Source organism: Ctenopharyngodon idella, chromosome 16 (assembly GCF_019924925.1).
Source record: "Ctenopharyngodon idella isolate HZGC_01 chromosome 16, HZGC01, whole genome shotgun sequence".
Classification (NCBI taxonomy): domain Eukaryota; kingdom Metazoa; phylum Chordata; class Actinopteri; order Cypriniformes; family Xenocyprididae; genus Ctenopharyngodon; species Ctenopharyngodon idella.
The window spans coordinates 16,631,765-16,658,848 of NC_067235.1; the positions used below are offsets into that span (position 1 = coordinate 16,631,765).

General features: G+C 40.3%; 2 protein-coding genes across 7 annotated transcripts in view; one reads left to right on the forward strand and one right to left on the reverse strand.

Annotated features, from left to right (window-relative positions):
- znf687a (zinc finger protein 687a) lies at positions 1-12,037 on the forward strand. 5 transcript variants are annotated; one of them, XM_051866836.1, is made up of 13 exons: positions 1-1,263; positions 1,371-1,484; positions 2,186-4,220; positions 5,466-5,535; positions 5,676-5,760; positions 6,084-6,268; positions 6,356-6,547; positions 7,294-7,456; positions 7,539-7,754; positions 8,411-8,523; positions 8,793-8,889; positions 9,932-10,394; positions 11,615-12,037. In XM_051866836.1, exons 3-13 carry the CDS (start codon positions 2,201-2,203, stop codon positions 11,635-11,637), a joined length of 3,627 nt encoding a protein of 1,208 aa, XP_051722796.1. In that variant the 5' UTR covers positions 1-1,263; positions 1,371-1,484; positions 2,186-2,200; the 3' UTR covers positions 11,638-12,037. The 5 variants fall into 5 exon arrangements, with proteins under 5 accessions (XP_051722796.1, XP_051722791.1, XP_051722793.1 ...); XM_051866831.1 differs by having other exon boundaries at positions 9,932-12,037; XM_051866833.1 differs by having other exon boundaries at positions 1,376-1,484; positions 9,932-12,037.
- Positions 11,956-27,084, reverse strand: part of otoa (otoancorin) — a 25,617-nt gene continuing 10,488 nt past the window's right edge. For both annotated transcript variants that reach the window (XM_051866837.1, XM_051866838.1), the window contains 13 exons: positions 26,784-26,904; positions 26,544-26,662; positions 26,257-26,392; positions 25,154-25,347; positions 24,793-24,883; positions 17,645-17,810; positions 17,279-17,463; positions 16,238-16,390; positions 15,444-15,586; positions 15,172-15,308; positions 14,989-15,086; positions 13,636-13,834; positions 11,956-13,446 (listed from right to left, as the gene is read on the reverse strand). In XM_051866837.1, coding sequence (XP_051722797.1) covers positions 13,367-13,446; positions 13,636-13,834; positions 14,989-15,086; positions 15,172-15,308; positions 15,444-15,586; positions 16,238-16,390; positions 17,279-17,463; positions 17,645-17,810; positions 24,793-24,883; positions 25,154-25,347; positions 26,257-26,392; positions 26,544-26,662; positions 26,784-26,904 — 1,822 coding nt within the window. In that variant the 3' untranslated portion in view covers positions 11,956-13,366. The remainder of the gene's footprint in view (positions 13,447-13,635; positions 13,835-14,988; positions 15,087-15,171; positions 15,309-15,443; positions 15,587-16,237; positions 16,391-17,278; positions 17,464-17,644; positions 17,811-24,792; positions 24,884-25,153; positions 25,348-26,256; positions 26,393-26,543; positions 26,663-26,783; positions 26,905-27,084) is intronic.

Here is a 27,084-nt window from a genome sequence, read left to right on the forward strand (position 1 = left end):
GGAAAAAATGGAGCCCAGACTTCTTGGACGGTCTGTTAGTACAATTAACCGCACAGCAAGCCATATTATTTGAAAATTGTATGAAACAGAGATGACAAGTTCAGCAGCTGGAATTAGCTGAGGTGAGGTGACAGCTAACAGACAGCAGACAAACGGCTAGTAGTGACAGCAACAGCAATCCACCTGTCTCTCAAGTGACCACGCCCTTAATTATGCAGAACTTTAAGGCTTAATTTTAATTTAAACGGATGAGTTATAAAAAAAAAATCACCCCCTAACAGTTGTCATGAAGGGCAAAATTAGCTATATAGACCAAAACCACTTTTTGTACCAGGCTGTAAACATATTTTTTTCTGCTGTAAAGTTGGGCATTTTAACATGGAGTGTCTTTAGGATTGACTCCCTTTTGGAGCCTGTCTCTAGCGGCCAGTCGATGAATTGTAGTTTAAGTCACTTCCGTGTTGAATTCAAGAGAGAAACCGGAAGGTTGCTGCTTGTCTCTGCTGATAGAGCCCCTTTCCTTTCGTTTCCTCCTTCTCCATTTCTTCCCAAGAAACTGCGCCGTATCGCAAAACTGCAAGCTGCCCTCTCTCTCTGTTGCTCTTTCTCTCGGGCTCCGTCCCAAATGGCACCCTAAACACTCGCGGTCTTTCTACGAGTCCGCACTTTCGTGACGTGACGCCGCTTTGACTGTCGGGAAGACGTCTAGTGCGGGCTCAGCAAAAGGGCTCATCGAGGGCGCACATCGAGCGCAAAGGGGGCGCTCGCGAGCACCCTTCTGAAAACTAAAATGACAAATGGGACACTCTACGGTTTCATTGACTCAATGGACGCGCGCACGCGGCAGCCATTGTAAGTCCACAAGACCGAAAGTGCATGAAGTATGCCATTTGGGACAGGGCCTAGGTGTCACTGTCGGGTAACCATGGCAACGGATAGCGTATCCTGCAAATACGGCAACGCCTTCCCGAAATGCAACGCGCAGTGAAAACATCGTGACGTAACTCCTCGTTCTCTATAGAACGATTCGGTGACCAATCGGACATCGATATACCACAGCAGCACCCTACTGTACATTACTGAACAACTTTGACTTGGCTCCGTCATAAACACACACACTTTAATGCCATACATTTCCTGCATAAATCTGTAAATCAGCTTTGACTTCCTCTTCCGGAGTGAATGGGTTGTCGAACTCAGCAAGTGGCCCGTGTGCGGTTATCATGGGCATAAACTCCATTTCGCTACTGTCACACGCAACAGGTAAGTATTAAAAATACTGCGTCATAGTTTCACGACAACGACTGCTTGTGAAATAGCTGAACACTATCAAACAACGCATAAGAAATCAACTGCTCTCTTTTCTGTAGTTCAGTTCTAACAGTATCGACATTTGCATATGTACACTGGAAAGACCTAGTTTTCTTCAGAGGTGACGCAAATGCTGTGCGCCGTCCTGGGTCACTCCGAGAATATTTGGCGAGGTAAACAAAAGTTTTACGCTTGAACTCATAAAGCAACACATTCATCTCTATAATTATATAATACATATATATGAATATATATTAATAACTATGATCGTTGTTGTATTATCAACGTTAGACGCTGCAGACTGCGAATTATGCTACTGTAGCTGTTGTGCTAGACACTTTAGCAACACTTTCATTATGGCGACTTTCTTTTTTTGCAATTGAACTACATTCTCTGTGAAAATAGGTGGCGGAACCGTTGTGCAAAATGCACCTAATATACTTTTGGTCTAACTAGTAAATGAAAAGATTACTGTACAGTTCATATTTGTAGATTACACGAGAGCACTACCTGGTGGTACTAACATTCATAAATTGAATAGCAACTGAGCAAAGCTACTGCATTAATGTAGAATGTCTTGTTCAGAAGAACGTGTGTAATAGGAACTAACGTTATACATTTTTATACATTTGATAGCCTACTTCCTGTAACTAACCCGACTATTATTTCCTATTTAAAGTATTAGCTAAATTTAACAAACACTTATACATATACATTACACCTCATCGTGTATATATATAGAGAGAGAGAGAGAGAATTATGTGCAATTTACATTTAATATTTTTCCACGTGTTGATGCATTTGAGCACATAACAGTTTTTTACAATATGAACAACTGTTCAAATCTATGCTAATGGGATGTCATGTAATGCAGGTATTTGTCATCTACATGGGAATGGGGGACATGAAGACACCAGATTTCGATGACCTGCTGGCAGCGTTTGACATTCCAGATATTGATGCCAAAGAAGCAATTCAGTCTGACACCGATGGTAATCATAATGAACGCAGTGGTGTTGCTGGAAAGGAGAGAAGTGGAAGTCCATGCCTAAGACCCCCAGAAAGCCCTGAGTCTGTTCCTTTAGCTCCTCACAGCGACCCTCCTGTGGTCAGTGTGATTGTAAAAAACAGTGTACATTCTGATGACAAAACTGAAGAGGATGTAACTGGAGACTTTCCTGGTGCTGATGCATCACATGAGTCTCCAGGTTCCAGAGAAGATGACCTAATGCCTCCAGATCCATTCATCTATAATGGACTCAAAACTGTCTCAGATGGGGCTACACAACCCTCTCCATCACCAGCTCTGACCCAGATGCAGCCCAATGGGCCACTTTGGTCTCTCTCTTCCTCTAGAGTGTCTGATGACAACCAGGATGGCATTTCTTCTAAACGTCCTGCATCCAGCACTTTCTCCCCACCTCAGTCCTTACCCCTGACTGATCCCCCCATCTTATCCTCACATTTAATTAGTTCTAACTTTCCCCCCAGAGTTGATTGTGAGGAAGCTCAACCATTAAATGGCACTTTGAGGGCAGGAGTCCGCCGCCGTTTATCCGAAGATGAAGAATCTGAACCAGACCTCGGTAGCCCTGCACTTGTCATACAGGAGAGCCCAGATTCCCAGCTGTGCTCTGCTCCCAAGGTACCACGATTACAACGGTCCCCTTCAAGTGTGTTTCAGCTGCCCTCTCCCTCGTCCCCTTCCTTACCAGTGAGTAACACTCAAATTGAGGAGCCCCCAAAACTTCTACAAAGCAGCGTCAACCCAACATCAGTGACCTCCAAAAATGATTTGCCAGCTAAAGAAAAAGACATTGAGCACATAATAGAGGAGAGAGATTCTCCAGAGAGCCCTGAGCCAGAAATCCCTCAACCTCATACTTCTCTACCCTCAAATCAGCTCGGAGCCAATGAGTCAGAACAGAAGGAGAGAAGAGAAGAAGCCCCTCAAGATCAAGTTATTGACATGAGTGTAAGTGTGCAGGAGAAGAGCAGTGTTCAGAAAAAAAAAGATTATGATGGAGCTGAGGAGACCGAAGAGAAATCTACAGTGCCTAGTTTGGTAGATTCGGTCTCTGAAGATGTCACAAACTCCAGCAAGACCTCCGCCAAGCCTCTCAAAGTGAGAATCAAGACTGTCAAAACATCTGCCGGAAACATCACACGTACTGTATCTAAAGTGGCTCCCAAAGGAGGGGCCTCCAAGGGTCCAGGCGGCTCCAAAGTTCAAGCAGGGGCCCGTAAGTCAGTCCACAGGATTCAGAGATCTGGCGCTGCTTCTCAAGGACCACCTCAGGTGACGATGTTGCCCGTGTCCACCCTTCAGGATGCCAGCACAGCTATGTTATTTGCAGCCAGCAGGGCACAGAATCAAATAGCCACCACTCTCTCTGCCACTGCTGTCAACATCACCAGAACGTCAACCCTGCCATCCATCTCCTCTCTGGGGCAGAAAACGATGAATGGGAACCCTGGGACAGCCAAACCAGCCTCCATTGTGAACAGCCCAGGAGCTGTGATCTCACGCAGCCAGTCTAGCCTCGTGGAGGCCTTCAACAAAATCCTCAACAGTAAAAATCCACTGCCAAGTTATCAGCCGGACCTCTCCACCATGCCTCCCCCTGAATGGGGTCTTCGATTGCCCTCAACGGGATATCGTTGCCTTGAGTGTGGGGATGCGTTTGCCCTGGAGCGCAGCCTGGCAAGGCACTATGATCGCCGCTCTATGAGAATCGAGGTGACCTGTAACCACTGCTCCAAACGCCTGGCCTTCTTCAATAAGTGCAGCCTGCTGCTCCATGCACGAGAACACAAGGAGAAGGGGCTGGTTATGCAGTGTTCACACCTCGTCATGAGTCCGGTCAGTGTGGAGCAGATGATTGGCCAGCAGGATACCGTGCCTATAGGTTTGTGTCTCTGTCAGTATATTTATAGATACACTCGGAAAAGAAAAGTACTTGTGTGACTTCTCCTCAAAAACTTAGAAATGCAACCAATGGCAAAAATTATGGAATCACCTCGCTTAGAGGATGTCCACCAAGATATTTTTTACTTAATAGCAAACAAACAAATCACAGATATGATACAAAAAATGTTTTGTTCAATAGCTTAACATTCTGGCTTCATGAAACATACCTCAAGCAAATTCACTTACATTTTTTTTTTAATAATGGCATGTCTTTTTCTAGATCAAGTAGAGGAAAAAAGTATGAAATCACTCAATGTTGAGGGAAAAAAATATGGAATCATCATTAAAAACAAAGCAAAACGAAAACACACACAATTATTAGTACTTTGTTGCTCCTCCTCTGGCTTTTATTACAGCCTGAATTCTTTAAGTCATGGACTTCATTAATAAAAAAAAAAAAAAAAACAATATTCCCCATCAAGGTGGTTCCAACTTTCTCAAATAGCGGTTGACAAATCAGCTTTGCAGGATGGAGCCTTGTCATAGACCAGTTTTTTTTTTTTTTTTTTTTTTTTTAAGTTTTCACCATAAATTTTAAATTGAATTGAGATTCGGACCATTTACTGGCCATGTCATTGAGTTGATATGCCTTTCCTGAAGGAAAGCTTTAACGCTTTTTGCTCTGTGGCAAGATTCATTATCATCCTGAAAAATGACTTTGTCATCACTCATCACCAAACCTATTTTCCATCGATGGACTAAGAAAATGAAATAAATATTTTGAAAACCTGCATTATGTAATTTGCTTCTTAATTTGAGCTTACAATGTTCTTTGTGTCTGAAAAAAACATTCCAAAATAGACATAAAACTCATAGTCATGCTGTAAGTATCAGTAGTAGCTAGTGTGCACACAGGGATCAGGGAGCAGCGTCGTAATCAACCAATCACTGTCTCGGTCCACAGGGAATCTGTGCACTGCAAAGGACTTAAACGTTTAAGTGGAATAATTCAGCTGGGGCTAGCTCTCTCCACACCCCTTTTCAAAGAACATTCTCTGGATTCAGTGCATTGCTGGCTTATCCTATAGATATGATATGAACTATAAATGACATTAGGTTAACAGTGCTATAGATAATTGACCACAATAATCTATAATAACACAATTCATTAACCCATGTCTATTTCAGAATGATTTAGCTAATGTGTGTAGTATGTGCTTACAGTATTCCGTCTCTATTACAGGGATGCTCTCTCCTGCTCTGCCTGCCCTTAAAGAAAGTGGTGGCCAACTGACTCAATCTTCTGATAACAGGTAACTGTTCTCATGTTTATTTCGTTTTTATGCTTGAATTAATGAGAAATAAAAGAAAAGGTAGTCATTCTAATTAAATGAATAGAGACTGTGGGTACTTGAGAGATTAAGATGCTGTCTGATTCGTTCAATGTTGTCAGCTGTCCAGAGTGTTGGAGTCCATTCAAAGGGAAGGCAGAAATAGCAGCACACTTTCAAGAGGTGGATCCTGGTGTCACTGACATGGTGAGTGAGTGCATGTGTATGTATCAGGACTCGACAATAAGCAATTTTTGCTGCTGGTCCAGTCTCTGTTAACACTCACAAAAATTTGTACTTTCTGAAGTATATACCGTATATACTTCAGAAAAACATTATTGCTCCTTTAAAAATGTACTGTACTCTGCAAAATTACTTGATTTTTATTTATTTTTTTATTTTAAAGTATTATTTAATATTGTTTAATAAATAACAGTACTGATTGAATAGTAAACATTTTTATTATTAATAACAATTAATAATATAATTAATATTATTTCTGAAATGATTACATTTTGATTTCTCTCTAGTGTTGTATGCAGTGTTCTCCTCAAATGCCACTGTGGAACTCATGCAGTGCTGCAGCTCACCGCCGTTTACATCAGCAGCTTTCTCCACTGGTTTGCCCTGAATGTGGTGTCATCTGTCAGCTTCATGACCTCAACACTCACCTGAATCAAACCTGCCTGCATTACTCACGTCGCCTTGGATATAGGTATCTGCACATAGTAGTACTATATACTAGTAAATCCTTGGTTTTATCCATTGGTTTTGTGAAGGAGCTATTTCCTCTTTTCTACAGATGTGCCTGTTGTCATTTGGTGTTTGGAGGAGTGAATAGTCTGAACGCTGTGAAGACTCACATGCAGACGTCTCACTGTGAGGTCTTCCATAAATGCCCCTCCTGCCCCATGGCTTTCAAATCACCCTCTGGTGCTGAAGCCCACTGCACCTCCCAGCATCCTGAACTCCCTGAAACGGCAAGACAGTCTAAGTAAGTGTAAACAGTTTGTGTGTGTGCCAGTGTTGGGGAAACTACTTTGAAACTTCAGCCATGCCACAAGCTACTAGACATTTAAAGTAGTTATTAACTACACTACAAATTAAATCGAAGTTATTTAATGGATAATATCTTTTATATGTCTCTAAGGCCACGTTCACACTGTCAGTTTTTGGGATAGACAAAAAAAAAAAGCAAAACTGACGGGAGCCACTCCGGTGGAGAACAGTGACTGGATCTAACAGCTTAAGATGACGCAAAACTTATATCTCTACAGAAAGCAAAACCACACACAAAACACCTTAGCAGAGCGGCTCTCTTGCACTGTATGACGTGACAGACAACTGGATGTCCAGTGTGGTTCCGTTCACACAGCGCGGAATTTCTGAGAATGCGGTTGTCAATAAATGCCGTAAATAACCGTACTGTGTGTGAACGTAACCATATTAAGGACTCAAATACAGGACTGACAACTGTATTCTGCTGCTGTGTGAACATGGTCTAAATCTTGCACAAAAACAAAAAGGATCTAATTTTAGGGTTGAATATTAGATTAAATATTTGCAGATTAAAAAAGTTTGCAGTCGGTTGTCTCGCCGAGACATGCGTCCTTAATAATGAACACTGCAACATTCTGTAAAAAAAATTAGAATTGTCAATTCTGATTTCATGTTGACTTTAAATGTTTGCATAACTTTTTTTGAGGTGCTAATAACCTTTTTTTTTTTTTTTTGTGATAGGGAGATCTATAAATGCGTGTTGTGTCGGACTGTTTTTACCCAGAAGGCATTGCTCAATGTCCATTTCGACACTCACTTAGCTAAGCAGAAGATGCACGTGTTTAAATGCCCTGACTGTAACAAGCTCTTCACGCAGAGAGGTTCCCTCCTTGAGCATGTTAAGGTTGGTTTTGTTCAGCTGAGACAAAAATGAGCTCCATTCATTGATAAACATTATGAAATGTTTGACCTTAATGTCTCTCTAGGACTCTCACAGGGACATTTATGACACTTTGGCACAGAACAACTTGGTAAAGATGGATAGCTCTGATGGGGAGGAGTGGGGACGAAATGAAGACAAAGGAAGAGTGGCAAGAGAGGATGGGAACTCGCATATCCAGATCTGGAGCTGCTCACAGTGCCAGACGCGCTACAAAGAGAAAGAGAGCTACATCACCCATATGTCCGAGCAGCATGGCAAGGTCAGGACATCATCAAGCAGGATGCAACAATAAGGATGTATAGACAGAAGTTCAGATTTCAAGTTGGATCTGTACAATTTTTTGGGAAGAAATTAATACTTTTATTTAGTATTCAAATTGTTTAAGTGACAGTAAAGACATTTATAATGTTACAAAAAAAAAAAATCTACTTTAAGTAAATGCTGTTCTTTTTTTAAATTTCTATTCATCAAAGAATCCTGAAAAAAAGAATCACTGTTTACACAAAAATATTAAGCAGCACATTTTTTTTCCATTATGATATTGATAAGAAATGTTTCTTGAGCAGCAAATCATCATATTAGAATGATTTCTGAAGGATCATGTGACATTGAAGACTGGAGTAATGATGCTGAATAAATGACATTTTAAAATATATTAAAATACAAAACATATATATATATAAGCAGAATTTACTTCTTTTTTTCGAGCCATAAAATCACATTTATGATTTGTAGAGTTTTTTGTTGTTGTTGTTGTTTTCTTTGTTAAATTTAAATGTTTTCTGATTTGTCCTGAACCAGCAAACCTAATCTAACGACAATGTCTCATACACATTATAGTCACTTTGTAATGACTGTATTAATGGTGTATAAAAACACATTGAATTTTTGTGCTGTTGACATTTTTGTTTGAAGGAACTGAAGAAGTTTCCATGCACTCTTTGTGAAGGCTCCTTCTCTTCATCCTCAAGTTTAAGACGGCACATTCGTGTGAAACACAAAGGCATCAAAAGAGCTTTTTATTGCCAGTGAGTACATATGTACTGTAGCCCCATGAGGTATTTAGACACTTAAAATGTATGAATGTCAATGAATTACATGTAAAACAAAATATCAAATACCTTTTCTTAAAACTGCCATTATTTTAAAGTGTGGCTTAATTGTCCAAGTTCAGCAGTGTTGCGCTATTAGTTATCACAATTTTACTCTTATATCTAGACATAAATAAACAGGAAGTTTAACACTGATTTCTTTGAGATCCTTTACAAGTTATTTACTGTAGTCTCTTGTTGTGAAGACTTTGTACAGGTGGGAAGAGGAGTTTCAGCAGTAAGCTGATTCTTGAGAAACATATTGAGGCTCAACATGGAGGTGACAAACGAGCAGCCAAACAGGTAAGAGCTCAAATACACTGTCAGGTGGACATAATATGTCCAAAGCCTTGACCACCTGACAGTGATTTTGTTTGCTGGGGGTCACTGTAACATTTGTCTCTATTAGGTGTTCCTACTGCTAGATGCCGTAATGTTATTGGTGAATTGTACAACCAGCTGTAGCCTTTGAAAATCTGATCACAAATGAGATATTTGATAGTCACCTCATTGAGTCCATGTTCATTTGCATAAAGTTCAACTTTTGACAAATTCATCTGAACTAGGGTTGTCAAATGTTACTGAAATTCTAAAAATGTGACGATACCAGCATTTTCCCCCTAGCATTATGAGTGTTGTTGAGCGGATTCTTAAACTTCTCTGAATGGCCATTATGTTCACATGCTTATCAGATATGTCTGTGATTGGCTACAATGATCAACGCTTCAAACACATGTTGTAAATAGACATCAATGACGCTCTTCACAGAGCGCTAACACAAATACACAAAGGAGCGTTTGAAAGCAGGTGTATATCAGCGGATCCATCTCTAAGCGGATATATTATGGATGCGCTGATAGACGCCTGCTTTCAAACACTTCAGTGTGTATCTGTGTAAGTGCTCGGTGAAGAGCGTCATTGATGTGGATTTACAATGTTTACATGTTTAAGCGTAAATCATTGTAGCCAATCACAGACATATATGTTGAGCATGTGAACACAATGGCCAATCAGAGATGTTTAAGAATCCGTTTAACAGCACTCAAAATGCTTGGGGGAAATGCTGGTATCATAACATTTTTAAAATTGCAGTATTGACTTGATACTCGTTTTTTAAAAATTGTTTTAAATTTAAAAGAATAGGGAAGTCCACACCCTAACTGTATTGATAATTGTACAGAAATCGAGATCGTTGGAATGATTTCTTCCAGCTGGTGAACAATTACATCAACAGCCAATCAGAATCCATCTCGCTTTAAAGAGCTAGAGCATTTACAGCTGTAAATGACATAACTGAAGTGCGAGCTTATAATAAACAGAACAGTCTTTTTCCTCTTACTCTTAGGCAGTTCCTCAAATCACAGATGCAGCTGACAGCTCATCTGAGCATGATGGTGCTACTTTGGGCGGGGCCTCAGTTGAAGCAGAAAGCCAATTGGCTGAGAGCAGCCTGACCAGACATGGTAAAAGAGCTGCAGCTGAGGAGCAAGAAGCCACAGGATTTCGCTGCATGCCGTGTGGTTTTACCACAGAGGACAGGGAGGAATTTCTCCAGCATATTGTTTGTCACCGTGACGGGGGCAGCACCTTTCAGTGTCAGCAGTGCGGGGCATGTTTCGCATCCGCCTCCTCCCTCAGCAGGCATCTCTTCATTAGCCATCGCGTGCGTGATTCCCCCTCCGATCACCCCGAGGCATCTCCTGTCACTGGTTTAACTTCTGGACATGTGACCTCTGACTCTGCAGTTGCAGCATGGTCCCCGGGGTCACCATCGAGTGTAGGGGGGACACAGGTAGAGGATGGGGAAGGTAAGCACACCTGTAAGGTGTGTGGACGTTACTTTAGCAAACCTGCTGATCTTAATACACACTTCAGAACTCATGGCATGGCCTTTATCACCGCATACAAAACAGACAAACCAGCGTAGAGAGTCAGGAAAGAATTAACATGAGAGTGAAACTGATGAAACCTGGCAGGTACATGTCTGGGAACATATGCCACCCCAAAATCAAAAACAAAAAATAAGAAATTATATTTTACTTGAAGAAAATGAAGCCTAATTTTAGGACTGTTTTTAATTTTAAGATTTTTTTTTTTTCATTATATTTAATTTATTTTGTGACTTTTTTTTATTAAGCACACCAATTCTAATTACTGTAATAAAGTTAAAAAAAAAAAAAAAGATATATTTCATTTCAAATTTTTTCAATTTATTTATATAATGTATTCCCCTTTATTTATGCTGATTTTAAATTAAAAATTACAGCATCACCGTAACAAATAACATCTAATCTAATTAGACAAAATCTCAAAAGTAAAATGTCCAGATATACAGTTTTGGCAAAAAATTGTTATGAAAATGTATATTTAATTAAAGTAGATTTAAATTTCTTTATGCAACATATAATTTCTTATATATTTTTTCTTCAATTTTGATCGGGGTGAAATGTGAGCAGTGTTTTTGTGACATTCAGCAGAAAGTGAACTTAACTGAGAGTCTGCAGATTATTAACATTTAGGTTTGTCGCAGGCTTTTAACACTCCACAATCACATGAGAAATACACTGCGTCAGGGCAAATCATGTTTGTAATAACATGTAGTAACTCTACTAGACCAGTTTTGCAAAGTCAAGGAGAGCCTGATGTCGATCAAGTAATGCTGTAGTAGAGGAGTGATTTAGGTTTGATCAACCTATAAAGTGATTGCAACAAGCTCTTAATTAATCTGAGGGGTTAGGAGAAGGGCAAGACACTGAACGTCATGTTTTTGAGTTCTTAACATAATCTGAGGGTCATGCACTTGTTTACCAGTCCTGCTATATTTCTGTGCCTACTGATTCTTTGTTGCAAAAAAAAAAAAAAAATGCAGTCCGTTTTCTCTAATGCAAAATGCAGCTTACTATAAAAAAAAATACTGTAATTACTAACAATTTAGCACAGCCAAATGATCCCGAATCAGGTGACTCCTTTGTGCTTGAATAATTATTTTTGTTTAATGTCTGTATTTCTTCTATTTGTGTTTCCATAGATTCAAATCAGGAAACTTGCTGAATAGTTGCTGATCTTTAAAATGAGAATGAAATAAGTGCCTTCTTCATTTAGTCTTAAGATTCTTTAAGACAAGATTACACTTAAAGGCCTCAGATGATAATTTCCTCACTGGGAGGAATTTGTATTGTGTGTGTGTGTGTGTGTGTGTGTGTGTGTGTGTGTGTGTGTGTGTGTGTGTGAGATGGAGTTGAAAAAGTTATATTTTTATTTTTTATGTTTGTGCTGGAGTTATGTTTTATTGATGCCTTACACATCATGTCTTCTGGTTTTCTTTTTAAAGATGATTAATAGAGCTTTGTTGTAATGTAACCTCTTGCATTCTCTCTTTTTTTTTTTTTTTTCTTTGGCTGTTTCATATTGATTTTGTTCAGATAAATAAAAAATTGTAATGGCTAAATCATTACTCGATGGCCTGTTATACTGTGTATATACTCTATACTCAACTGATAAAACTACAAATCACTTCAAGTGGAAACTACTTATTGTATTTATTGTATTTTTTTTATTTTTTTTTAAGATATACAGTTTAGTCCAGATTCCAGAGATAAATCTGTGGATTATCTAAAATATTCAAAAGGATTTGAAATCTCATTTACTTTTATTAATCTTCACTAAAGGCCCAAATCTTGCTTATCTACTGTAACTTATTCCTGTGATGCAAAGTTGAATTTTCAGCATCATTACACCAGTCTTCAATGTCACATGATCCTTCAGAAATAATATGCTAATATGCTGATTTGCTGCTCAAAAAACATTTTCAGTGTTAAAAACAGTAGTGCTGCTTAATATTTTTGGGAATAAATTGACTTTTTCAGAATTCTTTCATGAATAGAAAGTTCAAAAGAACAACATTTATTTGAGATAGATTTTTAGAACAATGTCTTTACAGTCATTATTTGCTTTACTGTGATTATTGATTTAATGTGTGCTTGCTGAATAAAAGTATCAATTTCTTAAAAATATATATATATATCTTACTGACCCCAAACTGGATGGTAGTGTATATTGCAATTCTTGATATTTGCAAGGGATCTAGGAGTTTGGGAGACCAAATGTGTTTCCATTACAGTCTAAACTCTTTGACGATTAATGAGGCGTACTAGCCATTTTGAATAATTTTCATAACTTCTCTTTTAGCTGACAACAGTAGACAAAGTAGGTGAGAAAAATTACACACTTTTGTGGCTTGTGCACCTAACAGAAGGCTGGCATGAACTTATGGTCATCAGAAGTGACCAAGTCTGTGACACCACATGAGGGTGTGAAAGTCTCTGGTTTGACTGCATTCAAATTTCACACTTACTCTCTTCACAGACAGACCTTTATTAACCTCATGTTGGGGTATAAATGATTTGATTTATGTTACCAAAGAACACAACCTCTAATACAAACATTTACCTGGAATTAAATAATTTGATAACAAAACTACACCTTAGATACATTAATGAAGTATGCACAGTATTTAATATCTCTCATAGAATAATAAATCAGCATTTGAAAAGATCTAAACAGCAGTATTATCAAATATAGTTTCTCTCTAAAATACATTTAATGGGATAGACCCGTCTTATCAAACCTCAGCCTTACCATACTTTGGCTTTAGTCTAGTTTTAAATATAGTAATTCTTAAATGGCCAGATACTAATCTACTGGTTTACATGATCATACATCAACATGCAAATCTGCCATCTAAAACATGCCATCCTGTGACCTTTGACCCTTCTTCTTCTTAGAGAACATATCTAAGTAACATCAACACCATGGCCTGCATGAAGAGGACACATCCTGTCATGCTCTCGACTGCTGCACCTGGAGAAGGAAACATATCTGTTTCAGACTACAATTGTTTTTTATAATAAAATTGCAACTAAAAGGTCTAAATTTAATAGTTATTTAGCAGATTTTTCAACATTTTTCTGGGTCACATTGATAAGAAGTCTGTAAATTCTGGACAGCTATCACCAATACAGGTTTTTCAAACAATTTCCTGTCACTCGCCTCCTTTTAGTGGCAGTGGGGCTGATCCACTGGAGCTTGTACTGGAGGATCCAGTGGACACTTCAGCACGTGCTGTTTTCAGTCCCACGGCTTCATCCAGTGCAGCCCTTTGATCAACTCTCAGTCCCGCGCGCTGTGCCTCCGTTACCATGGCAGCATTATCAGGACCCAAAGCCTTCAACTGGCTGACCGACAGTGCCTAAACACAAATTTTAACAGTAACTTCTTTATTATTGGATGAAAATAACTACATTGAGGTGGATGAAGACACCACTGTTTTCTGCAGAGCAGCTTTGTTTCATAATTGAAGAATTTTGCAACATCAACATAATGTTATTGAACTAAACTGAATCAACAATGGACTGCCTCAAAGTGAGTAACTACACTATTAAAGGGTTAGTTCACCCAAAAATGAAAATTCTGTCATTAATTACTCACCCTCATATCGTTCCACACCCGTAAGACCTTCGTTTGTCTTCAGAACACAAATGAAGATATTTTTGATAAAATCCGATGGCTCAGTGAGGCCTCCATTGCCAGCAAGATAATTAACACTTTCAGATGCCCAGAAAGCTAGTAAAAACATATTTAAAACAGTTCATGTGACTACAGTGGTTCAACCTTAATGTTTATTTTGTGCGCCAAAAAAAGAAAATAACAACTCTATTCAATAATATCTAGTGATGGGCGATTTCAAAACACTGCTTCATGAAGCTTCGAAGCTTTACGAATCTTTTGTTTCGAATCAGTTGTTCGGAGCGCGTATCAAACTGCCAAAGTCACGTGATTTTAGTAAACGAGGCTTCGTTACATCAAAAGTGTTTCAAAATTTCAATGGTTCACCACTGGGGGGCGTGACTTTGGGCAGTTTGATACACGCTCCGAACCACTGATTCAAAACAAAAGATTCGTAAAGCTTCAAAGCTTCATGAAGCAGTGTTTTGAAATCACCCATCACTAGATATTGTTGAATAAAGTCCTTATTTTGTTTTTTTGGTGCACAAAAAGTATTCTCATCACTTCATAACATTAAGGTTGAACCACTGTAGTCACATGAACTGTTTTAAATATGTCTTTAGTAGCTTTCTGGGCATCTGAAAGTGTTAATTATCTTGCTGGCAATGGAGGCCTCACTGAGCCATCGGATTTTATCAGAAATATCTTAATTTTTGTTCTGAAGATGAACGAAGGTCTTACAAGTGTGGAACGACATGAGGGTGAGTAATAAATTACAGAATTTTCATTTTTGGGTGAACTAACCCTTTAACTGCGTCCCAATACAGAGGCTACATCCTTCGAAGGCCGCATTGGCCGCAAGTTTGCAAAAAAGAGAGAGAGAGAGAGAAAACTTACAGCTAAGCGATCAGAAGGTATGAGAGGGATGGCAGACGGCTGAATGAATGGCAAGATGGTTGAATTTAGACGTCCCAGCTCAACAGTGCTTAGACCAGCTACAGAGACATTCAATGACAAAGGCAGTTCTCGTATTTTAAATGTAAACTAGTTACATATTAAACTTAAAGTAGTTTTCCTCACCAATGATGTTGCCCATTACACTAACTTGAGCTTCAGTCCAGGTTTCTGGCTTTCCAAACACAGCCACTGCCTTTTCCTTAAGACGATCTCTAATGTTCAGAGGACAAGAAGCACGACCCACCACCTCTACTGCCTCCCTGGTAAAGACACATATCACAGGACATCACAAATACCAGGTTTATATACAGCATTTGCTTAACAGTTGTTTTGTTGTGCTGCAGTATACATAAACATACTTGAAAATAAAAATATAGCCACAAATGTGCAAGTACCTGAAGCTGGTGGAATTGAGCTGATCAATCTGGGCAGGTTGTAGACCACAGATAAACTGACCCAGTCCCGCCATTTCCAGACGTCCTAGTCCAGCCACGCTGATTCCAGTCACCCTTTCAAAGGCCTGCCAGACTGCTGTCCTCTGCAGAATTCATCACTTTCAGTATTTATGTGTTTTTCTGCCTTGCTTATTTATGTTTTTGTATTTTTTCTATATAAATGTATATATTTAATTATGCTGAATGCCAATAAATAAATAAAAGTCTCTCAAGGCTGCATTTATTTAATGAAAAATACAGCAAAAACAGTAATATTGTGAAATAGTATTACAATGTCAAATAACTGGTTTCTTATTTAAAATGTAATGTATTTCTGTGATCAAAGTTGAATTTTCAGCATCATTACTCCAGTCTTCGGTATCACATGATCACTCAGAAATCATTCTAATATGATGATTTGCTGCTCAAGAAACATCTCTAATTATTTTCAATGTTGAAAACACTTGTGCTGCTTAATAATTTTGTGAAAACTGTGATGCAATTTTTTGTTAAGGATTCTTTGATGAATAGCAAGTTCATTTATTTGAAAAAGAAAAATGTCTTTACTGTCAGTTTTGATCAGTTTAATGCGTCTTCGCTGAATAAAATTATTCATTTCTTACTGACCCCAAACTTTTGAATGGTAGTGTGAATAAATAAATAAATACTTATGCTTCTTTCATAGCATTTTACCACATTTTATGTACAAGTACTAGATGCTGTTTGGTGACTGAATTTGTGCTTGTTTGTATTACCTGTGTCTGGATAAAGTTGCAGGCAGACAGTGTTTCCAGAGTGTCCAATGAGGCAATGCTGAGGTTGCCCAACTCTTCAACACTGAAACTCTGGCAGATGCAGCCCAGGTGAGCAATCTGGGACTCATTGAACATGGACACATTACCCCATGCCTGCCGTAAAAAAACAGACATTGTATTTGACACTACAGTCATTATGCAAATGTTTTCTTAGATTCTGTTGTTGTGCATATATTATAATGTACTTTTTTTTTCTAGACTTTGTGCATGTGTGTCACGGACTGGGCAAACGCAGCATGTGACCTGTTTACAAAGACTCTAGCATTGCACGTCCTCATATTACACGTCCAACTATAAAAATAAGAATGACGGTCTCTTCTTCTCTCCAATTGTTGTGTTTTCCATCGCCGTTTGACATTTTTCCTATCATATGCAGAAACGACTGTTTATACATCGCGCAGTGTTTCCGTGACTGCCCAAAGTGCGTGAATATAAGGCATGCAATTGGTTGTCGGTTGCTAAGCATATAGTTGTAATATTCTAACACCGCATCGTTTGGCACCACAATGCGGAGTTAACACTGCAAAAGCGGTGCTAACCCTGCTCCAGAGCAGGGTTCCATGACCCCGGGTAAAAAGCAGTGCTAACCCCGCATCTAAATTACAAGTGTGAAACCCTCCTTTACCCAGGGTTAAAAGCAGTGTGTGTGTGTTCTTGTATACATGGTTTATGAGGACACAAATGTGTATAATGACATGGGTATTACAACGTAAACATGGTTTATGAAGACAATAAATGGTGTTTTTTTGAAATTCAAAAAATGCAGACAGTTTCCTGTGATGGGTAGGTTTAGGAGTAGGGGTAGTGTAGGGGAATAGAATATACAGTTTGTACGGTATAAAAACCATTACGTCTATGGAGAGTCCCCGTAAACCACATATACAAGTATGTGTGTGCGTGCGTGCGTGCGTGCGTGCGTGCGTGCGTGCGTGCGTGTGTGTGTGTGTGTGCGCATGTCTGTGCATGTCTGTGTGAGTATACCTCCAAAGTTTTTGTTCTGAGTGCAGCCAGTTGTTCTGTGCTGTAGTTGTTTATCTCTCCTAATGTTGGCACGGCATCTTTGAAAGTCATCGTGGTCATTCTACTGAACTGGAGGGGACTCCAGTATACATTCCCCTGTTTTAGGTCCTCAATATAAATGAGTGTAGGCTCTAGAGTAGACCCCACTGTGACAGAAACCGATATTGCCAGAAAGAGAAAATCAAGACAATGGCATATTTTTTGGATAGAAAGTTCATTAGTATTTTCACTATTGGTTATTCTCTGAGAATAATTAGAACATATTTCATTAACTGTCTGGTTTCACATAGATGTTTCTCTACCATATGCACTTTCTGGCACACATACCTTCACGCTTCCTGCGACTTTGTAATGTGCTACTCGTTTTGAGCTCAAAAAGTTTGCGGCGAAGCGCAGAGAGATCAAGCCAAGAGCGGAATTCCTTTGGAGGAAGAACCACAGGCTGACTGGGCAAACTATCCATCAGATCTGACAGATATGACTTCAGCCAGCTCTGCGAGACAGAAGAGCAGGATGGAGTGATGGATTGGTAAATAAAAAAACATCTATTATGGTACAGAGGCTTTTTATGGAAGATTTTTCCTAACAAATTGAAAATTCAAATTCAAATGCTTAAAAACCTGTCATAATTAAATCTATAATTCAATGCTCAAATTATAAATCAAATGCTCAAACGGACATCGCAAATGATAAATCAAATTCAAATGAGGTGTGTCAATCAAGTGCCGTGTGGGCGGAGTTTTGAGGTGGAAGTAGATACTTTCTTGTGTGCAGTTTGATTAACTGCCACACTTGAGTAAAAAATATGATTCTGTAAATCATAATAATGAGAAACTTTCTCGTAATTACGACCTTTTCTCATAATAATGACTTAGTTTCTCATAATAATTAGTTGGTGAAAAATCACCCCTGAGTTGGGCGACCCGGAGATGGGTGGGGCTGCTCTTCCCCGGAGAAGGAGGGCCGGGCAGAGAATCCTTTGAGATTGTTCCGCCACTGGAGTTACAGTGGTACCCAAATTCAAAAAAAGAGAGAGCAGTTCCTCTATCTCTGGGTTCCAAGAAGATATGGAGAGTAGTGGAAGGCCAGGAACCTCACCACACTCATCCTCCTCTTACTGCCAGCGGGTAGCAGCACGCAGTTCGAGAAGGCAACCAAAGCCTCTCCTGCGCCCCCTGCCCAACCGTGGAACCAGGTAAGCGATGCACAGCACACTCAGACCCTGCTACGGGCTGCCTCGCAAAGAGAGCCCCCCGAGCTGCGTCCCTGCGTTCCACCTCGCTGCCTTGGACTTGCGAGTTTTGAATCGGAGCCTCCACAAGCTACCGTTCAAAATGCTCACGCAGAAACGCATTTTCAAGTGCATCCGTCCCCAAGATTGGTTTGCAGCGATCGACCTGAAGGACGCGTACTTTGATGTCTCAATTCTCAAGTCAAGTCAAGTCACCTTTATTTATATAGCGCTTTTTACAATGCAGATTGTGTCAAAGCAGCTTTACAGTGATAACTGGTATATAATTTTGGCTGCACAGCAGCTCTTAAAGAAAATGGTGTCAATGCAGGCAGATCAAAGCACTGTTGAATATCAAATGTCAAGTGTCCCCAACTAAGCATAGTTGGGGACACTTGACAGGTCGTTCCTGCGCTTTGAGCATATCAGTACAAGGTCCTGCACTTCAGGCTGGCCCTGTCTTCCCGCGTCTTCATGAGAGTCGTGGAGGGAGCCCTTGTTCCCATGAGAGAACAGGGCATTCGCGTCCTCAACTATCTTGACGATTGGCTCATTCTAGCTCAGTCTCGGGATCAGTTATGCGAACACAGGGACTTGGTGCTCAGTCACCTCAGCCAGTTGGGACTTCAGATCAACTGGGAAAAGAGCAAATTCTCCCCTGTGCAGAGGATCTCTTTCTCTGTACGGAGTTGGATTCGGTCGAACAGACAGCACGCCTCACAGAGGAACGTGCTTAGTCGGTGTTGAACTACTTGAATATGTTCAAAGGCAGGACAGCGGTCCCACTGAAAGTCTTTCAGAGGCTCCTGGGGCATATGGCAGCCGCAGCGGCAGTAACCCCGCTCGGCTTGCTTCATATTAGACCGCTTCAGCACTGGCTTCACGGCCAAGTCCCGAGATGGCCATGGCAACGCGGCACGTACCGAGTGGCAATCACTCTGGAATGCCGCCAAGCCTTCAGCCTGTGGTCAGACCCCTTGTTTCTTCGGGCAGGAGTGTCCCTAGAGCAGGTATCCCGGCATGCTGTGGTGTTCATGGATGCCTCTGCCACCGGCTGGGGTGCCACGTGCAACGGGCATGCAGTGTCAGGGGTGTGGACGGGCCCCCAATGCACAACAACTGCCTCGAGTTGCTAGCAGTACGCCTTGCCCTGAACCGCCTGAAAGGGCCGTTACAGGGCAAGCATGTGCTGGTCTGCATGGACAACACTGCAACCGTTGCGTACATCAACCGTCAAGGTGGTCTACGCTCCCGTTGCTTGTCGCAACTCGCCCGTCCATCTCCTCCTTTGAAGTCAGAAGCATCTGAGGTTGCTTCGCGCCATTCATGTTCCTGGTGTGCTCAACCGTGTGGCCGACGAGCTCTCACGAGCTGCGCTGCCAGGAGAGTGGCGACTCCACCTCCAGGTGGTCCAGCTGATTTGGAGAGAGTTCGGAGAGGCTCAGGTAGACCTGTTTGCCTCGCCAGAAACCTCTCACTGCCAGTTGTTTTTCTCCCTGTCCGAGGGAACACTTGGTACAGATGCACTGGCACACAGCTGGCCCCGGGGCCTTCGCAAATATGCGTTTCCCCCAGTGAGCCTACTTGCACAGACCTTGTGCAAAGTCAGGGAGGATGAGGAGCAGGTCCTGCTAGTTGCGCCCTATTAACCCAACCGGACCTGGTTCCCGGAACTCACACTCCTCGCGACAGCCCCTCCCTGGCGCATTCCTCTGAGGAAGGACCTTCTTTCTCAGAGACGGGGCACCTGCGTCCAGACCTCCGGAAACTCCATGTCTGGTCCCTGAATGGGACATGGAGGTTCTAGGTGACTTACCCCCCAAAGTACTTAACACCATCACTTCAGCACGTGCACCGTCTACGAGACGTGTTTACACCTTGAAGTGGAACCGAGTGGTGCTCTTCTCGCCGAGAAGACCCCCAAAGATGTTCAATCAGAGCCGTGATTTCCTTCTTGCAGCAAGGGTTGGAGCATAGGCTGTCTCCCTCCACCCTCAAAGTTCATGCTGCTGCAATATCTGCATACCATGACCACATCGATGGCAAGTCTGTTGGTAAGCACGACCTGGTTAAAGACTTAAAGATTCTGTCTATGAAGACTTTGCTGCTGGTTGCATTGGCCTCTATCAAGAGGGTAGGGGACCTGCAGGCATTTTCGGTTGATGAATCGTGCCTAGAGTTTGGGCCGGGCGACGGCCACATGGTACTGAGACTCCGGCCTGGCTATGTGTCCAAGGTTCCTACCACTCCCTTCAGGGACCAGGTAGTGAGCCTGCAAGCGCTGCCCCCAGAGGAGGCAGACCCAGCCCTGGCTTTGCTCTGTCCAGATCGCGCTTTGCGACTGTACATAGACAGAACTCAAAGCTTCAGGACCTCAGACCAGCTCTTTGTCTGTTACGAAGGCCAGCAGAAGGGAAAGGCTGTCTCCAAGCAGAGGATGGCCCACTGGATAGTGATCGCCATCGCCTTGGCTTACCAAGCACAAGGTGTGCCCTGCCCACTCAGGTTTCTTGCTCACTCTCACGAGAGGTGTTGCAACCTCCTGGGCGCTGGCTCGTGGCACCTTGCTGACAGATATTTGTAGAGCTGCGGGTTGGGCGACACCTAACACGTTCGCTAGATTCTATAGCCTTTGTGTTGAGCCGGTCTCCTCCCGTGTTCTCACCTCAGGTCAGAGGCACGGAGAGGCCTCGGCTTAGTGTCGGCTTGCTGCGCTTACATGCGCTTATTGCTCCAGAGAGTCCCTACAAGGCAGACCCTGTTGAGTCCTCCGATCACCCTTTGGCAGCCGGACGTGGCAGAGTGTCTGGCGCCAGGCCTTTACTCCGTTGTATCCTTGAGAATCGGGTTTAGGCTGGGTTCCATATGTGTGACCCTACGGGGATCCCATATGTGTTATTCCAGGCTCCTTAACGAAGCCTGTGTCTTTCCCTCTGGGAGAACCCACCTCTTATCAGGTTTGAGTCACCCCAGGACTTCCATATGTAGTACAGCCCTATGGGGTTAGTCCATATGTACTTCTCCACATAACTCCTTCGGGGAAGGATGTGGCTTCTGCAGCGTTCCTTTCCCAGTGAAAGGGTACGCTTTCCCAATGTTATATACATATGTCAATAGTCTCACTGAATGGGTTTTTGGGAGCAGCAGTGATCGACACTCTGTGTTAGCCCTGCCCCACCATCCTTTAGGCAAGGGGGTGCAGGAGGCTTGCACAAAGCACTGGAAGGGGGCAGCGCCTATGGTGCTTTGGTAGGGATTCCTATTCGTCGGTCTGTCCGATGTACGTTGAACGTGACCAACTGAATGGGAACGTCTCGGTTACATAGGTAACCCTCGTTCCCTGAAGGAGGGAACGGAGATATACGTCCCGTCGCCACAGTCGCTGTACCCTGCTGATGCTGCCGCCTAACCTGTTCCGCTCCTCAGCGAAAACCTGAAGATGCAACGCACCTGCTGCTCGTTAAGTACCCGCGCTGCGTGGCAGAGCAGCTGATGCATATGTTTGCATGCCAATATGCATTGGCTCGTTTTAGTTACACACAAAGTAGATTGGCCTCTCTAGCAAGATTCCTATTCGTCGGTTTATCCGACGTATGTCTCCGTTCCCTCCTTCAGGGAACTAGGGTTACCTATGTAACCGAGACGTTTTTGGTTCCCAGAATGTTCTTCTTTAAGGTTTGTTTTTGGTTAGCCAGGAAAGATTTCTAAACGGAAATAGAACGTTAGTTTTTGGTTTGTAGAACGTTATTCTAATGTTATTCTAACATTATTCTAACGTTATTGTAACATTCCCCTAACGTTATTTTAACATTATTCTAACATTGCCCTAACGTTATTCTAACATTATTCTAACGTTATTCTAACATTCCCCTGACGTTATTCTAACATTATTCTAACATTATTCTAACATTATTCTAACATTCCCCTAACATTATTCTAACATTATTTTAACGTTCCCTTAACATTATTCTAACATTATTCTAACATTCCCCTAACGTTATTCTAACATTATTCTAACATTATTCTAACATTCCCCTAACATTATTATAACATTATTTTAACGTTCCCTTAACGCTATTCTAACATTATTCAAACATTATTCTAACGTTATTCTAACATTCCCCTAACGTTATCCTAAATTATTCTAACATTATTCTAACGTTATTTTAACGTTCTCCTAATGTTATTTTAAAGTTCCCTTAACGTTATCCTAACGTTCCCGTAATGTTATTCTAACGTTCCTATAACATAATTCTAACATTATTTTAATGTTCCTCTAACGTTATTCTAACGTTCCCATAACGTTATTATAACATTATTCTAACATTTTTTTAACGTTCCCCTAACGTTATTCTAACAATATTTTAATGTTCCCCCAATGTTATTTTAACATTCCCTTAACGTTATTCTAACATTCCCTTAATATTATTCTAACGCTCCCCTAACATTAATCTAACATTATTCTAACACTATTTTAACGTTCTCCTAACATAATTTTAACGTTCCCTTAACATAATTCTAACGCTCCCCTAACATTAATCTAACATTATTCTAACGTTATTTTAACGTTCTCCTAACATTATTTTAACATTCCCTTAACGTTATTCTAACGTTCCCCTAACGTTATTTTAACGTTCCCTTAACGTTATTCTAACATTCCTATAACGTTATTCTAACATTCCTATAACGTTATTCTAACATTCCCCTAACGTTATTCTAACATTATTTTAACGTTAATCTAATGTTATTCTAACATTATTCTAATGTTATTTTAACGTTCTCCTAATATTATTTTAACATTCCCTTAACGTTATCCTAACGTTCCCCTAATGTTATTCTAATGTTCCTATAACGTAATTCTAACGTTCTTCTAACGTTAGTCTAACATTATTTTAATGTTCCTCTAACGTTATTCTAACGTTCCCCTAACGTTATTATAACATTATTCTAATGTTTTTTAACGTTCCCCTAACGTTATTCTAACAATATTTTAATGTTCCCCCAATGTTATTTTAACGTTCCCTTAACATTATTCTAACGTTCCCCTAACATTATTGTGTTGCCTGTGTTCACGCCTTTTACACGGTTTTGACCAGTGGATGTCGCTAGCGAGAAAGTTTCTAATTATTATGCGTTATTATTATGAGAAAATGTCATAATTACGATAAAGTTTCTCATTATTATGATTTACAGAATCATATTTTTTACTCAAGTGTGGCAGTTACCCAAACTGCACACAAGAAAGTCTCCTCTTCCACCCTTAAAACTCCGCCCACACGCCACTTGATTGACACGCCTCATTTGAATTTGATTTATCATTTGCAGTGTCAGTTTGAGCATTTGATTTGCCGTTTGCAAAGTCGGTTTGAGCATTTGATTTATTATTTGCGATGTCGGATTGAGCATTTGATTTGCCATTTTCGATGTTGGTTTGAGCATTTGATTTATAATTTGAGCGTTTGATTTATGATTTGAGCAGCCGTTTGAGAGTTTGATTTATTATTTAATAATTTGAGCATTTGATTTATCATTTGAGCAGCTGTATTGAAACTTTGATTTATTATTTGATCTTTTTAAGCATTTGAATTTGAATTTGAATTTTTTTAGGAAAAATCTTCCATAGCTTTTCACACTTAAATAAAATAGTTATCCCTGGGTCATTCTAAACCCCTGGTAAACGAAATCCTGGGTTATCTTTATTCACGTTTCACACTGCTCATATACCCGGGGTTAACAGTTAATCCTGGGTATTCATAAGCTACCGCTTCACACTGCACATTCCTAAACCCTGGGTTAAAGTCCTTATCTGCATATTTGCTTAGTCGGTGTCATGGACAGGACAAACGTAGCATCTGTTTACAAAGACTCTAGCGTTGCGCATCCACATGTTACACATTGCTGACTGTAATATCAAGTTTTTTTCTGAGTGAACTTTTCGAACTATAAAGGTAAGAATGAAACAGCCTCTTCTTCTCTCCAACTGTCGTGTTTTCCATCGCCGTTTGACATTTTTCCTATCATACGCAGAAACGACTGTTTATACAGGGTTTGACCCTGGGTAAAAAGTAGTGCTAACCCCGCATCTAAATTACAAATGTGAAAACCTCCTAACCCAGGGTTAAAAGCAGTGTTTAGAACGAAGATAACATTGGGGTTAACCGCAGTGTGAAAAGGCCTCATTATTATTGTGTATTTAATGTAAATAAATAAATCAGCTGTAGAAATTAATAAATGAGATTCTTACTTTGGATGGCAGCTTTTCAACAGCAGTGTCATTAAGCAACAAAAGAGGACCAAGTGCCCTCATGTCTTCCTCTGACCAGTAAGCGGGGTCCCTTGTTCAAATGAAAAGACAAATATATTATTAATAGCAATGCAAAATGTCTAATTCCAGCACAGAGTTTTAGAGCTGCATGTTTTAAGGCTTTAACAAGTTGGTTGTTTAATGTAAAGGCTTTTTTCAAATGTTTAAAATGTTCTTGTCTTAAAGCCACAGCAGGCATAGTCTCTTTAACAATGCAAAATAATGGATGTGGGATCTGAGGTCTGAGGTTATGTGTGAGATTATAGGATGTGTGAACACACTGTGGGTTGTGTGATGTTACCCGTATGTGCCCGTAAGCAGTCTGAACAGATTCTCTCTGTGCTGTTGTTGGATATACTGACAGGACGCGAGGGCCTGCAGGGTGGAGTTCAGAGCCTCAGAGTTCAGAGAGGAGATCCAGGCTGGGTCTAACTCACACAGCAGAGGGCCTAGAGTCAAAACCTCTGCTGCAGACAGATCAGACACATTCCCCTTCTGCACAAATACAGGATACAGATTAGGACAGTGCCTGCAGTAGTTCCCTGCAGGAAAATATTTTTCCGCTTATGTCACATTGTCTGAATAGACTACTGGATAATTTTACACAATAGCCAAATAAACATTTAGGGGCTGTTTACATAGAATGTGTTTTCGCATTCTATTGCGCTGCTTTTCCATTGTTTGTCCACATAAACATGAGTTGAACGGCATCTTTGAACAGTGTGCTCGCATCTTTTGCAGCATCAAAAGACTTATATACAAGGCTGACTTACATTTGACTTACATTATTCAATTTCTGTATACCTGAATACTGTTTGATCTACCTGAAAAACTTAACTGTTCATTTCATTTGTATCTTTGTTCTGTTGCATTTACTTGTAATTTGTTAATCTTATTTTATTACTGACGGTTAACTTGTCTTTAATAACGTTTGAACTTTATATTAGGATTATTTTTTTTTTTATATTGAAATTGGAATCGAGAATTGAGGAATTTCACTCGTATCTAAAATTTTGGTGTCCCAACCAGGCCAGTAGAAAAAATTCTTAGCATTGAGCCTTGCAGTTTAATTTCATAAATTGAAAACAGCTTTGAAATTATGCAAACTAGCAATAGAAAATCTTTTTTTTTTTTTTTTTTGCTTTAATCCCTGAAAAACAGTGCAGTGTTTTTTTTTTTTTTTTTTAGCTAACACATTACATCTGACTGCATTCTGGTATGTAATGCACATCATAAAATCAATTCATGATGGATAAGTTACAAGTTACCCTACATTTTTCATTGTTGAATACCCTGTTTTACTCAGAAATGTGTCACATTGGTTGCAAACAGCAACATGTTAACTTTAGATATGTGGGTTTTTTTAGACATGAAAAGAAAAGCGTGTGCCTGTGCGTGTATTACCAGGCAGCCGATGGCTCTTTTGGTAAGTGCATAGCGTGCTGGAGAACTGTTTGGCAGAGAGGACAGGTTCACTTGCTTCATCTTCTCCATGAAAGCAGGACACACAGCATCTGACAGGTTTTGAATCTTCTCCACTCTGAACATGTCATGACAGTGTGGATACATGTGAGAGGGGAAAAATAAAGAAAATCCTGCCTGTCTTAGCATATGATTTAAACTTAATTAAAATTGAATTAGTAAGAATTTAAAATTTTAATTTATGTTAAATAGCACTGTTCTGTTCTTACGGTAAATGGATGAGCAGCAGAGCTGGGATGGCCTGGAGCTCAGAGTTTTTAATGTCACTGAAATATCCTGGTCTCTGTTCCTCCAGACTTGCAAAAAGTTTTTGAGCTGCACAGCGAATCTGAGAATGAAAAAACACAAATTCTGTTTTTTGTTTTTTATATATAGATTTGACCATGGAAAAGTGGCAGAGTTGATGAAAGAATTTGTGTTGGATGAATGAATGAATATGTGATGTTTACCTGAACCCTGGAGAGCCACATGCAGGATTTGTTAAGTGTCTGTGCCATATCCAAAGCATCAGTTTGATTGATTTTTTCAATCATTTCACAGGTGACACCTTGTACAGCCTGACCCAGCTTCCTGTTGAAAACACAGTAAGCTTGATCAAGATGCTGCTTCTTATGTGGACAACATTAATTTTTATTATTAAGGTATATGGTTTATATAAGACCTATTAAAAAATAAAAGGGATTTATTTTTATTTAGTGCCAGTTTCATAAGAGGGATTTAAATGTATTTAGTACCAGTTTCATTTTTCAT

Excerpts from the sequence above, each read along its gene's own strand:
- znf687a (XM_051866832.1), top strand. The coding sequence starts at position 2,201 with ATGGGAATGGGGGACATGAAGACACCAGATTTCGATGACCTGCTGGCA. Across the intron at positions 4,221-5,465 it reads GCAGGATACCGTGCCTATAG|GGATGCTCTCTCCTGCTCTG; the intron begins GTTTGTGTCTCT and ends TCTCTATTACAG. Across the intron at positions 7,755-8,410 it reads TGTCCGAGCAGCATGGCAAG|GAACTGAAGAAGTTTCCATG; the intron begins GTCAGGACATCA and ends TTTTGTTTGAAG.